We start from the raw sequence: 14,075 nt of genomic DNA on the forward strand, positions 1-14,075 counted from the left end.
AGCCACTCCTGCGTTGTCTTGGCTGTGTGCTCAGGGTTGTTGTCCTGTTGGAAGGTGAACCTTCGCCCCAGTCTGAGGTCCTGAGTGCTCAGGAGCAGGTTTTCATCAAGGATACTTTGCTCTGTTTATCTTTCCCTCAATCCTGACTAGTCTCCCAGTCCCTGCCGCTGAAAAACATCCCCACAGCATGATGCTGCCACCACTATTCTTCACTGTAGGGATGGTATTGGCTAGGTGATGAGCGGTGGTTTCCTCCAGACGTGACGCTTGCCATTCAGGCCAAAGAGTTCAATCGTGGTTTCATCAGACCAGAGAATCGTGGTTCTCATGGTCTGAGAGTCCTTTAGGTGCCTTTTGGCAAACTCCAAGCGGGCTGTCATGTGTTTTTTTACTGAGGAGTGGCTTTCGTCTGGCCACTCTACCATAATGATTGGTGGAGTGCTGCAGAGATGGTTGTCCTTCTGGAAGGTTCTCCCATCTCCACAGAGGAACTCCGGAGCTCTGTCAGAGTGACCATTGGGTTCTTGGTCACCTCCCTGACGATGGCCCTTCTCCCCCTATTGCTCAGTTTGGCCGGGTGGCCAGCTCTAGGAAGAGTCTTGGTGGTTCTTCTTCCATTTAAGAATGATAGAGGCTACTGTGTTCTTGGGGACCTTCAATATTGCAGAACTTTTTTTGTACCTTTCCCCAGATCTGTGCCTCGACACAATGCTGTCTCGGAGGTCTACGGACAATTCCTTCAACCTCATGGCCTGGTTTTTGCTCTGACATGCACTGTCAACTGTGGGACCTTATATAGACAGGTGTGTGCCGTTCCAAATCATGTCCAAATCAATTGAATTTACCACAGGTGGACTTCAATCAAGTCGTAGAAACATCTCAAGGATGATCAATGGAAACAGGATGCACCTGAGCTCAATTTATAGCAAAGGGTCTGAATACTTAGGTAAACGTGAAATCAGTTTTTTATTTTTAATAAATTAGCAAACATTTCTAAAAACCTGTTTTCGCTTTGTCATTATGGGGTATTGTGTGTAGATTGATGAGGGAAAACAATGAATTTAATTGATTTTAGAATAAGGTTGTAACATAACAAAATGTGGAAAAAGCGAAGGGGTCTGAATACTTTCCGAATGCACTGTGTCTGCCGCCACCATGGCTGCTGCCACCAAGTCCGTCTACACCTTGAGTTTCATTGACACCTCTTTGGTCCTCATGTTGACAGACACCAATAGCAGACTCCAAAGGCAAATGCAAAGCCTAGAATCAATACTAGACATTGACAGCTCCCTTATACCTGCACAAATGATGTAACGGAACACACCTGACTTCCCAGAAACACCTGTCATGCAAATTGTGCCATTACTTTTGAATACCCTAAAATAGGGGGACTACGCATAAAAAAGTGTTTCTTTTTCTGAAACCAATATGTACACAAATACCATCAAATAAAAGCTGACAATCTCTACTTTAAATCAAACAATTACTATTAGGTTAGAGCCAAAAGAAAAAAAAGCGCTTCACTGTCCCATTACTTACACAGGGCACTGTATGATTTTTTTTTCAACACTTTTGCAGACCTGAAATAGGGGGAGTATCTTTATAAAAAAAAAGAAAACATTCTAAATTGAGAAACCAATCTGAAAGAAAAAAACATGGAATTAAAGCTGAGCATCTGTACTTTGACCCCATAGTAATTGTTTGATTTCAAATCCAAACTGTTGGAGTACACTGAAAGAAGACAAAACGCTTCCTCTTTCCAATATTTATGGAGGGCACTGTGGACTGGCTATTGTATACATCCTCTGGACGCCTCCCGTTATTAAGGGATCTATTGTCCCAAGCGTCTTTGTCCGGTCGTCAGGCAGTGTCCCCTCGTGGGACCTGTCCTTGGTTTTTGAGGCGCTCACTAGTAACTGCTTCAAACCCCTTCAGACTCGAGAGAGAGAGGGGGGAGAGAGCTGCTGGAGCACTTCACTGGTTCTTCCCCTGGGTTATGTCATGAAACAAGCCGAGCTCCGGAGTTAAATACAGTACCTGGCCAGCCAGCAGTGCTCGCACACAGTTAGCTAACATGACAGTCCTATATCTGGTTCAGATATTACAGTCACTCACCACGCACCCCATCCCTCCCAACCCAAGAACAGGTCTACTGGCAGTGAAAGTTTGCTTTGACAATCCAATCACGTGATTACTATAGGCAAACAAGGAAGTTGAAAGTATTAGGACAGGGCCGGAATGTCTCACCTTCAGTCATGAAGTAGGGGATCCGGAACCTTCCTTCCAGGACACGCTGTCGGAGCAGAGGTAGAGTGGGGCCATCGAAGGGCAGGGCGCCACACACCAGCACATACAACACTACCCCCATACTCTGCAGAGGGACACAAAAACACAATGTTTGTCAGCAGTGAAAAGGAAAAAAACTTCAGCTTCATATCAGACACAGGGCAGCAGCTGGGAACAATCCTTACATCATAAAACAAGCAACTAGATCAATGCAGATCAAAGGCAGCCAGGTGTACAGTGTGTGTGAGAGGGCAACCCAGGCTGGTTCTACAGTGGGATTATATCAATCTATGCAAGAGGGTGACTACTGGGTGACTTCAACATCCAGTCGGAGATGTTTCACTCGTCTGGAGTACTTGACCTTCTCTCCTCCTTCGGCCTTACCCTGTCCCATTCTCCTCCGACTCATAAGGCGGGCAATCAGCTCAACCTTGTCTTCACCAGATCCTCCCATACATCCAACCTTACTGTTACCCTTCTCCCGGTTTCTGATCATCATTTTGTATCCTTCTCCCTTCCTCTCAGTCAGTCTCTACCCACACTGTATCCTCTCGTCGCACCCTGCATACTCTCTCACTCACCGCTCTCTCTTCCTCTATCTTACCCGCCCTACCCTCTGTTGAATCCTTCTCCCTTCTATCCACTGATGCAGCCTCCTCCACCCTCCTGTCCACTCTTTCCTCATCCTTCAACTCTCTCTGTCCACAGACCTCAAGGCCGGCACGATCCTCTCCACACGCACCCTGGCTGTCTGAAAACCTGCAAGCTTGTAGAATAGGGCTCCGGGCAGCTGAGAGGAAATGGAGAAAAACTGGCTTCCCTGATGACCTAGAACCTTATCTCTCTCTCCTCCTCAACTACACCTCATCTGCATCAGCTGCTAAAGCTTCTTACTACCATTCCAAAATTCAATCCTCTGCCTCTGACCCAAGGAAACTGTTCTCCACATTTTCCTCACTCCTCAACCCTCCTCCCTGTCTGTGGATGACTGTCACCTACTTTGAAAAGAAGGTTGATGACATTCGCAGCTCTTTCCCGCTACCTCTCCTCCCAAACCCACTGCACTACACCCAGTCTCTGGTTTATCAGATTTTCTCCCCCTCTCCCCTGATGATGTTCAAAAACTGGTCACATCCAAGCGGGCAACCACCTGCCCCCACAATCCTATCCCCTCCCCCTTTCTCCAATCCATCTCCAAAGACCTCCTTCCGTTCCTTACTACCTTAATCAATTCCTCTCTATCCACAGGATCTGTCCCAGCTGCCTTCAAGACAGCCAGAGTCAAGCCTCTTCTCAAGAAACCGACTCTTGACCCGTCTGCTGTCCATAACTACAGACCGGTATCCCTTCTCTCCTTCTTATCTAAAACCCTTGAACATGCTGTCTCACAACCTCCTTCAGAACAACCTCTCTAACCCTCACCAATCTGGCTTTAAGGCTGGGCACTCTACTGAGACTGCTCTCATTGCTGTCACGGAGGCCCTCCACTCTGCTCGAGCTTCCTCCCTTCTCCTCTGTTCTCATTCTTCTGGACCTGTCCGCTGCATTCGACACAGTAAACCACCTGATCCTTCTCTTCACCCTCTCAGAATTGGGCATCTCTGGCTCTGCACTCTCCTGGTTTGCATCCTACCTGGCCGATCGCTCTTACCAGGTGACGTGGAGAGGATCGCTGTCCTCTCCACAAGCCCTCACCACTGGGGTCCCCCAGGGCTCTGTCCTTGGGTCCTTACTGTTCTCCCTCTATACCAAATCTCTTGTAATTTCCTCACATGGTTTCTCCTACCACAGCGACACAGATGACACTCAACTCTTTCTCCCTTTCCCCCCCGTCTGACTCACAGGTGGCAACATGCGTCTCTGCGTGTCTTGCAGACATTTCCGCTTGGATGTCAGCTTACCACCTCAAGCTCAACCTTAACAATACTGAGCTGTTCTTCCTCCCAGGGAAAGCCTGCCCTCTCCAAGACTTCTCCATCACAGTAGAGAACTCTACTGTGACCTCCTCCCATACAGCCAAGAACCTTAGGGTGATCCTTGACAACCACTTATCCTGTGTGGCGAACATCACAGCGACAGCACGCTCCTGTAGATTCTTCCTCTACAACATCAGAAGGATACGTCCATTCCTCACCAGAGAAGCAGCACAACTTTTGGTCCAAACACTTGCGATCTCTCGCCTTCACTACTGCAACATACTCTTGGCCGGTCTCCCTGCCTCCACCATCAGGCCTCTGCAGCTCATCCAGAACGGTGCCGCCCGTCTGGTGTTCAATCTCCCCAAATTCCCCCATGTCACTCGCCTCCTCCGCACCCTTTACTGGCTCCTGGTAGCAGCTTGCATCAGATTCAAGACCCTGGTGCTCGACTACCGGGCGGCAAAGGGAACAGCCCCTCCCTACTTGCAAGCAACGGTCAGCCCCCAAACCTGCCCGATCACTCCGCTCTTCCACCTCGGCTGGCCGCCTTTGAAGAGAGCGAGGGTTGTTAGGTTTATGACAAGACCAAGTTCTCACAGACTTTTATCATAGTGGAGCTGGGGCTAGAACTAAGAGAGATCAGCTACCTAGTGGGAATGATGATTCACCTTTCAACAGGACACTTCTACACACTGTATCACCAAACATCAAATCTATCCACAGTCTATCTCCAGTGCCCTTATTGAGACAGTGAAGCATTTTTTCTCCTTTCGACTCTAACCTCCAGTAATTGTTTGATTTCAAATCCAAACCTTTGGAGTATAAAGTATCGATGACAACACTTTTTATACATAGTCCAAACTTTTGGAGTATAGAGCCAAAAGCAGAATAAATGCTTCACTGTCCCAATAATTACGGAGGGCACTGTATGTCTATTTATGGTCTTACCCAGATGTCAAGCTGCGGCCCCTCATACTGCTGACCCTCAAACACCTCGGGGGCAGCGTAGGGGGGGCTGCCACACCAGGTGGCCAGGGGCTCGCCCGGCTGGAAGAAGTTCCCAAACCCAAAATCTACACAGGGAGGAGAGAGAGAGAGACAGGGTTAACACCAACATACCCGTCATCTGAACTCAAACACACAACCCTCTTAGAAGGGTTTAGAGGTTTGACAAAATGTATGCTTTTAAAACAGACGCAGGTAGTTTCTAAACGTTTCATTCTCTCTCAGTGTGGATGATGATTGGTAGGAATTGAGGAATAAACAAATGATAATATTCAACTATATTATTAAGGGGGCCAAATTTTCAAAATGTTATTTGCACGGGGGGCAGACATTTTCCACAATGCATGCGATTATTTTTCCCAATAACTGTATACAGCACACTTTAAGTGCTTATTATTCGCCTATAAGTGCATACTTTTCTTTCTTTTGAATAACACTTCTCTAACTTCCTGGATATGAACACAGCACACACAGTGCTCCCTTCTAATGAGAGAAATTGCACTTCTTTGATTGGGCAAGAGCAGAAAAGTTTGGTTCATATGAAGTCAAGGCAATTCTCAGGTAATGATGACAATGTTCATTTGTCAGGAGGGAACAGGTGTTAGTTTTAATAGCGTTCATGTGAGAGAACCTGGATTCACCTGTACGTTGATCCAAACAGTTAGAAAAAAACATGCCAATCTTCTCGTGTTTGTGAATTGCTCTCCATTGACATGCTCAGTCCAAAACTTCACACAGCCCACAAACTGAAGCACCTGCCTCAGATCAGTTTAGCAGTGTTGCAAAAGTCAACGTCGTAGACTGGCGAGTGAATGCTGATTGGCTGTAAACTGGTACCTCTGTGATATTGATTGACAGTACTCTAGGGGCAAGACAAAAGGGAAAAACACTTGTCCTATTGGAGGACATTAAACTCCGGCTCATTTTGGCACCAAATATCAGATTTTTGCAGATCTCTTAAATGTATCTGTAAGGGTCAGTTTGGATACTGTTTGGATACTCTACTAGCTTTGCACACCTAGATTGGAGAATATTTGCCCATTCTTCCTTGCAGAATTGTTCGAGTTCAGTCAAATTCCGTGGTGAGCGGCAATGGACTGCTCTCTTCAAGTCCATCCACAGATTTTCTATTGGATTTAAGTCAGGGCTCTGACTTGGCCACTCAAGGACATTCACTTTTCTATCCTTAAGCCACTGCGTTGTTCTTTTGGCGGTATGTTTAGGATCGTTGTCGTGTTGGAAGGTGAATGACCTGCCCATCTTCAGCTGTCTAGCAGAGGGACGCAGGTTGTCCTCAAGAATTTGGGTGTACTTGGCAGCATCCATTTTCCCTTCAATCCTGACCAATTGCCCAGTCCCCGCTGAAGAGAAACATCCCCACAACATAATGTTGCCACCACCATGCTTCACAGTAGATATGGTGTGTTTTGGGTGGTGTGCTGCGTTTGGTTTTCGCCAAACATAGCGCTTGGAGTTCAGTCCAAAACGTTCAATCTTAGTCTCGTCTGACCATAAAACCTTTTTCCACATGGCAACAGAATCTTCCAGGTGTGTTTTTGCATAGCACAAACGAGACTGAGTGTGGCACTTTTTCAGAAAAGGCTTCTTTCTTGCTACCCTGCCATACAGGCCAGCTTTGTATAAAGCTTGTGAGATTGTTGTCACATGCACAGACAGACCAGTCCCAGCCATAAAGACTTGTAAGTCCTTCAAAGTTGCCTTTGGCCTCTTGGTAGCTTCTCTGATCAATGTCCTCCTGGCTCGGTCATCCAGTTTGGACGGACGGCCTGATCGAGGCAAGGTGTTGGTGGTGCCATACGCCTTCCACTTCTTAATGATGCTCTGAACGGTACTCAGAGGGATAGCTAAAGCCTTCGAAATCTTTTTGTAGCCTTCACCTAACTTGTGCCTTCCTACAACTTTATCCCGGAGGCCTTTTGAAAGTACTTTTCCAACCATGGTGAATTCTTTGCAGAACCATGCACTTCTAGTAGTGGAATCCTCAAGAAACAGCTGGTTTTATTCTGAAGTAATCAAAACCACTACAATTGATGTCAGGTGGGGGGCAATTAGCCTGGTGTTTGATCTGGAAGTTGATTGGTTGCACCTGAGCAAGTTTATAATGGTATACTCTAAGGGGCTGATCACTTAACCAAACCAGGTATTTCACTAATTAATTTTTAATAATTGTCCAGAATTTTTTTATTTTTTATTTTCACTTTGATGATGAGGGTTATAATGTGTACATACAGCTCAAAAAAGTTAGATTTGATTTATTTTCATTTCCAGGGTGTAATGTGACAAAAGGTAAAGATTTCACAGGGTATGATGACTTTCTATAGGCACTGTAGTTCGCATGCTCTCTCCCTCAAGAAATGCTCTACCCCTTTGAAGCTCCCGCTAGCTAGCACACTAGATGCAGGGGAGGGGAGGAGGTAGGCCTGAACAAAGCAAAACTATTGTCATCTTAGACAGACAAGAGCCGATGGACTCCACTGATGATCCCCTGGCATGGTGGTGTGACAACCAGGATCACTTTCCTTTGATGGTGAAACTTGCAAGAAAACACGTGCATAACGAGCAAAGCCTCAGAGAGAGTTTTTAGTACAGCGGGGAACATTGTTACCCCTGGCTCGTCTTGCCTCAAGCCGGACAACGTAAATATGCTTGTGTTCCTGGCATGGAACTTAAAGGAAGAGGCCTCATAATAGACTGAACAAAGTTCTTATAGTTTGCCTATTTTGCTATTAAATAGCACATATTTATTTTGCTCTTTTAGCCTGTTATTTTAAAAGGACACGCACAACAGTCTATTTGTACTGACTACGGTAGGCCTAGCGTGTCTTTTGTGTTTGTAATTTTTTTTATTGATCAAGCTGCCTGTTATTTTATTTGCATCGACTATTAATTAAAAAGCAATTTCTGTTCCATGCGTTCATATGGCAGGCAGATTTGTTAAATATGTGTGCACTTTAGTTTATGCCTGATGTTCTTGCTTTCTGTTGAATCAATAAATAAATCTTCTTATAAACGTTTGATGTGTTACCCTAACCCATTAGCTATTCAGTAATAGCAAACGCGACCTATGGGCTGCGGGGCCAGTGAGCGAAGCAGCCGACGACTCCATCCCTCGTCCCCGTTGTGAAAGGGTTATGATGGTTATTTGCATGACAACCGACCGTAACCCAAAATTCCATGACCGTCACAGCCCTAGCCTCCATGTGATGTCATCCCCCGGGAGACGGACATGAGGTCATAACAACTGTGTTCTGTTCTGATTGGTCCCTGGGTAAGTTCAGAAATCTGACTTTATCTTCATCAGAACAACTAATACATTTGGGATTGAGTGAGTGAAGCCTGTTCTCCAGTCTGAGTAAGTTAGCTTAATCTTGTTTCTCGTCAGTGCTATTTGGAGTTGTTTGTCTTTTCAGTGGCTATCCTGCCTGAAGCCTGTTCTCCAGCCCGAGTAAGTCAGTTTGATCTTGTTTGTAGTCAGTGCTATTAGGAGTTGTTTGTTTTTTCAGTGGCTATCCTGCCTCTCTAATCAGAGTGCTATTAAGAGTTGTTATGTTTGGCTATCCTGCCTTAAGTAGTTTCTAATGGAAGCCATCTGTTTGAAGTAAATTAGCTGTGAGGTGCTGTCAATCTCCAGTGGGAGGGCCTAAACACTATTTAACTCCTGCTCACCCTGGACCACGACTAATACATTTGGGATTGAGTGAGTGGGGTTGGTCGCCGGAACCCCGGCGACCAACCCCGCGCCCGGAAGGAGCCGTGCTGCCGGAGGAGGAGAGGCCGGCGCCCGGCCCGAGGACGAGATGGCGGGGGCAGGCATGTCGAGAACCAGCCCTGGCCCCACGGGAAGCACCCCGAGCGGCAGGGGGGGTGTGTTGGCAATGCGGACGGCCGGGCCATGTGCAGGCGAATTGCCCAGTGATGGAGGTGGGGCAGGTCGTCCGCATCGGCAACATACCGAGCCCTCCCCCCGGACCAGGACAGGCGTATTGTGTTCCGGTAAGGATACAACACGATACGCACCAGGCGTTCTTGGATTCGGGCTGCATGCAGTCCATGATCCAGGAGCGCCTGGTTCGACCGGGGGCATTGTTAAAGGCATCGAGGGTGTTGGTGAAGTGTGTGCATGGGGACATTCACGAATATCCTGTGGTCGCGATCGAGATTCATTTTGAGGGAAAAAAGCATCGTGTACAGGCGGCGGTTAGCCCGCGCCTCACGCATCCCCTTATTCTGGGTGTAGATTGGGAGGGGTTTCCTCAAGCGGGAAAGCGGGCTACCGGGGTGCGTGCACGACAGAGAGGGAGGTGTGAGGCGTGTAATGTGCTCTGTGCTGAGGCGGCGCTTCGCGAAACTGCCGAGGAGCCGGTGGGGGGGGTCTCAACCTGAGATTTCCCCGCCTAACTATCCGCTGCTAGGTGACTTCCCCTCGAGCAGTCTCGTGACGAGACCCTACGATCGGCCTATGACCAAGTGATAGCGATTGATGGTACTTTGGTACGGCCAGACACAGTACGCGCCCACCCCTATTTCGCGATTATCAGTGACAGGTTGTACCGAGTAAGTCGTGACTCACATAGCCAGGAGGAAGTAACCCAGTTGTTGGTTCCCCGTAGCCGCCGGGAAATGGTCTTCCAGGCGGCTCATTTCAACCCCATGGTGGGCCATTTAGGGTATGATAAGACACTAAACCGTATAATGGCTCGATTTTATTGGCCGGGAATTCGGGAAGAGGTGCGTAGGTGGTGCGCTTCTTGTCGCGAATGTCAGTTGGTAAATCCCCCAGCCATTCCACGGGCCCCCTTGCGGCCCTTACCATTGGTCGAGAACCCATTTGACCGCATTGCCATGGATATTATCGGGCCATTTGATCGGTGTACACAGGGATATCGATTTGTGTTGGTCTTGATAGATTACGCAACCCGATACCCCGAGGCAATACCGCTGCGCAATATCTCTGCCAGGAGTGTAGCGCAGGCATTATTTCAAGTAATCTCCCGCGTGGGAATCCCGAAAGAGATTCTCACCGATCAGGGCACTAATTTTATGTCACGCACTCTCAGGGAACTGTACGGGTTGTTGAACATCAAGGCGATTCGAACCAGTGTGTACCATCCGGCCACTGATGGCCTTTGTGAGCGGTTCAATCGAACCTTGAAATCAATGATCCGGAAGTTTGTACACGAGGATAGTCGGAATTGGCATAAATGGCTAGATCCCCTGCTGTTTGCGGTACGGGAAGTCCCCCAAGCTTCCACCGGGTTTTCCCCGTTTGAATTACTCTACGGGCGTAAGCCCCGGGGTGTCCTAGACCTTCTTAAAGAAAATTGGAAGGAAGGGTACAAAGCTCCACGCCCTACGGGTTATCTCACGCGAGCATTTGCTGCAAGCCCAGGAGCGTCAAAAGCGCCTATACGACAGGGGAACTAACCTGCGAGAATTTACACCGGGACAGAAGCTGCTCGTACTGTTACCCACCTCCAGCACGAAATTACTCGCGAAGTGGCAAGGGCCGTTTGTGGTCACACGTCGCATGGGGGACGTGGATTATGAGGTAGTATGCTCGGACCGGGGGGATAGCTTGCAGGTGTATCACGTAAATCTCCTAAAAAAATGGAACGACATGGTCACTGTCGTTCTGGCTACAATAATTCCAGAGAGAGATGAGTTCGGACCGGAAGTCCCAAAATCAAAAGTTAGCACTCCGGTCGGTATTGATAACCATCTCTCTACTAGCCAGGCCACGAACGTTGCAGATTTGCAAGTTAAGTTCGCCGACGTGTTCTCTCCCCCGCCCGGTCGGACTACGCTTATCGACCACCATAAAGAAACGCAGGCGGGTTTAACGGTGCGCACGCGTCCCTATAGGTTACCGGTACACAAACGAGACATTGTGTGCAGGGAATTGGAAGCCATGCTGGAGTTGGGTGTGGTCGAGGAGTCCCGCAGTGACTGGTGTAGCCCCATCGTGCTTGTCAACAAGCCGGATGGGGCTATACGGTTCTGTGTGGAATATAGACGGGTTAATGCGGTCTCCAAGTTCGATGCCTACCCGATGCCCCGGGTTGACGAGCTCTTGGACCGGCTTGGCACGGCCAAATATTTCACGACCTTGGATTGCACGAAGGGATACTGGCAGATTCCACTCTCGCCGGTATCCCGGGAGAAGACCGCATTCTCCACTCCGCTCAGGCTTTACCAGTTCACGGTGCTCCCTTTCGGGTTGTTCGGAGCCCCAGCCACTTTTCAGCGCCTCATGGACCGCATTCTGCGGCCGCACTCTGCCTATGCTGCGGCCTACCTGGATGACATTGTCATTCACAGTGACACCTGGGCGCAGCATGTGCAGAGTGTGGCTGCTGTTCTGCAGTCCCTGAGGCAGGCGGGGCTGACGGCCAACCCGAAGAAGTGCGTGATCGGGCAGAGGGAGATCCGGTATCTGGGGTACCACTTGGGTCGAGGGGCGGTGCGGCCGCAGATTGAAAAGACTGCGGCCATCGCCGCCTCTCCGCGGCCCAAGACGAAGAACGAGGTGAGGGCCTTCCTGGGGCTGGCTGGCTATTACCGGCAGTTCGTGCCGGGATTTTCAGAGCTGGCCAGTCCCTTGACGGACCTCACCCAGAAGGGTGCCCCGGATCCGGTCCAATGGTCGGGCCAGGGGTCGTTCGAGGCCCTTAAGGGAGCTCTTTGTGGAGAAACAGTCCTGTATGCGCCTGATTTTAACATCCCTACAGACGGACGCGTCGGATAGAGGCTTGGGAGCAGTGCTGACCCAGCGGGTGGAGGGGGCTGACCGGCCGGTGCTGTACCTGAGCCGCAAACTGTCGGAGAGGGAGGGCCGGTACAGCACGGTGGAGAAGGAGTGCCTGGCCATCAAGTGGGTGGTCGGCGCCCTCCGCTACTACCTGCTGGGCCGCGCTTTCACCCTCTACTCCGACCATGCTCCCCTCCAGTGGCTCCACCGCATGAAGGATGTAAACGCGAGGATCACCCGGTGGTATCTCGCGTTGCAGCCCTTCAACTTTTCGGTCGTGCACAGACCGGGGGCGCAGATGGTCGTGGCAGACTTCCTCTCCCGTGCAGGGGGGGGGAGTAGGTTGTCGGCCGTCGTGTCCCCGGCCTGTGTCGGGCGGTGGGGGTATGTGGGGGGACATGCAGCGTTCGGCCTGTAGAGGGAGCTACAGGACCGTGGCCAGGGTTCGGAGGCGAGGTTTGTTGCGCACCTGTTGCGAATGAAGCCTCGCTAACGACAGGGTTTAAGATGTGTGTGCCTCTGCTTTCGAGAGAGAGAACGGCAACTGGAAAGTTGCCGACTGTTTGAAAGGGTGGAAAGCCAAATAAACGAACAATTCCCTCATCCCAACACTGCGTCTGCCTCTGTGTGTCACGGACATCGTTACACCCTTGTCTCTCTCTCCTCCTCAACTACACCTCATCTGCATCAGCTGCTAAAGCCTTATACTACCATTCCAAAATTCAATCTTCTGTCTCTGACCCAAGGAAACTGTTCTCCACGTTCTCGTCACTCCTCAACCCTCCTCCTCCCCCTCCTCCCGCCGATGACTGTCACCTATTTTGAAAAGAAGGTTGATGACATTTGCAGCTCCTTCCCTCTACCTCTCACCAACAATGCTACCTCTCCTCCAAAACCCACTGTGCAACACCCAGTCTCTGGTTTATCAGATTTCTCCCCCCTCTCCCCTGATGATGTTCTAAAGCTGGTCACATCCAAGCGGGCAACCACCTGCCCCCTCGATCCTATCCCCTCCCCCTTTCTCCAATCCATCTCCAGAGACCTCCTTCCGTTCCTTACCACCTTAATCAATTCCTCTCTATCCACAGGATCTGTCCCAGCTGCTTTCAAGACAGCCAGAGTCAAGCCTCTTCTCAAGAAACCAACTCTTGACCCGTCTGCTGTCCATAACTACAGACCGGTATCCCTTCTCTCCTTCTTATCTAAAACCCTTGAACGTGCTGTCTCTAACCAACTGTCTAACTACCTCCTTCAAAACAACTTCCTTGACCCTCACCAATCCGGCTTTAAAGCTGGGCACTCTACTGAAACTGTTCTCCTCGCTGTCACAGAGGCTCTCCACTCCGCTCAAGCTTCCTCCCTCTCCTCTGTTCTCATTCTTCTGGACCTGTCTGCTGCATTTGACAGTTTTTTTTTAAATATGTTTTTAGGGCATTTCTGCTTTATTGGGATAGAGACAGTAGAGATTGACAGGAAGGATGGGAGAGAGAAAGGAGGGATGACATGCAAGATAGGTCGTGGGTCGGAATCGAACTGGGAACCATGCGATTATGTGGTAAGCGCATTAGTGTGCTACACCCAATCCTTCTCTCCACCCTCTCAGAATTAGGCTCTGCACTCTCCTGGTTTGCATCCTACCTGGCTGATCGTTCCTACCAGGTGACGTGGAGAGGATCGCTGTCCTCTCCACGACCCCTCACCACTGGTGTCCCCCAGGGCTCTGTCCTAGGGCCTTTACTGTTCTCTCTCTATACCAAATCTCTCGGCTCTGTAATTTCTTCACAGCTTGAAAGTGCACCTAAGGAATTGCATGATGCAATCATGTCATCATGGACCAGAATCTCAAAGGAATGTTTCCAACATCTTGTGGAATCAATGCCACGAAGAATTGAGGCTGTTTTGAGAGCAAAGGGAGGCCCTACCCAGTATTAGTATAGTGTTCCTAATAAAGTGCTCAGTGAGTGTATGTGCAAGACAGCAGTACTCCGCAGCTCAGTAAATGCGTCAAGTTTCATCAGAGCTCGAGCCCAACACTATACAATGCCACCGCGCAACCCCTTTCCAATACAATACAACGCTCCTTTCTCTATTCTCTC

At 49.3% G+C, this 14,075-nt stretch overlaps 1 protein-coding gene across 2 annotated transcripts in view; it reads right to left on the reverse strand.

Moving 5' to 3' along the window:
• Nucleotides 1-14,075, reverse strand: part of LOC310824228 (serine/threonine-protein kinase SIK2-like) — a 56,516-nt gene that overhangs the window by 16,245 nt on the left and 26,196 nt on the right. For both annotated transcript variants that reach the window (XM_083697058.1, XM_083697059.1), the window contains exons 5-6: nt 5,154-5,278; nt 2,248-2,371 (exon numbers count right to left, since the gene is read on the reverse strand). In XM_083697058.1, the coding sequence (XP_083553184.1) occupies nt 2,248-2,371; nt 5,154-5,278 (249 nt within the window). The remainder of the gene's footprint in view (nt 1-2,247; nt 2,372-5,153; nt 5,279-14,075) is intronic.

Source organism: Argentina silus, assembly GCF_951799395.1.
Source record: "Argentina silus genome assembly, chromosome: Y".
NCBI lineage: Eukaryota > Metazoa > Chordata > Actinopteri > Argentiniformes > Argentinidae > Argentina > Argentina silus.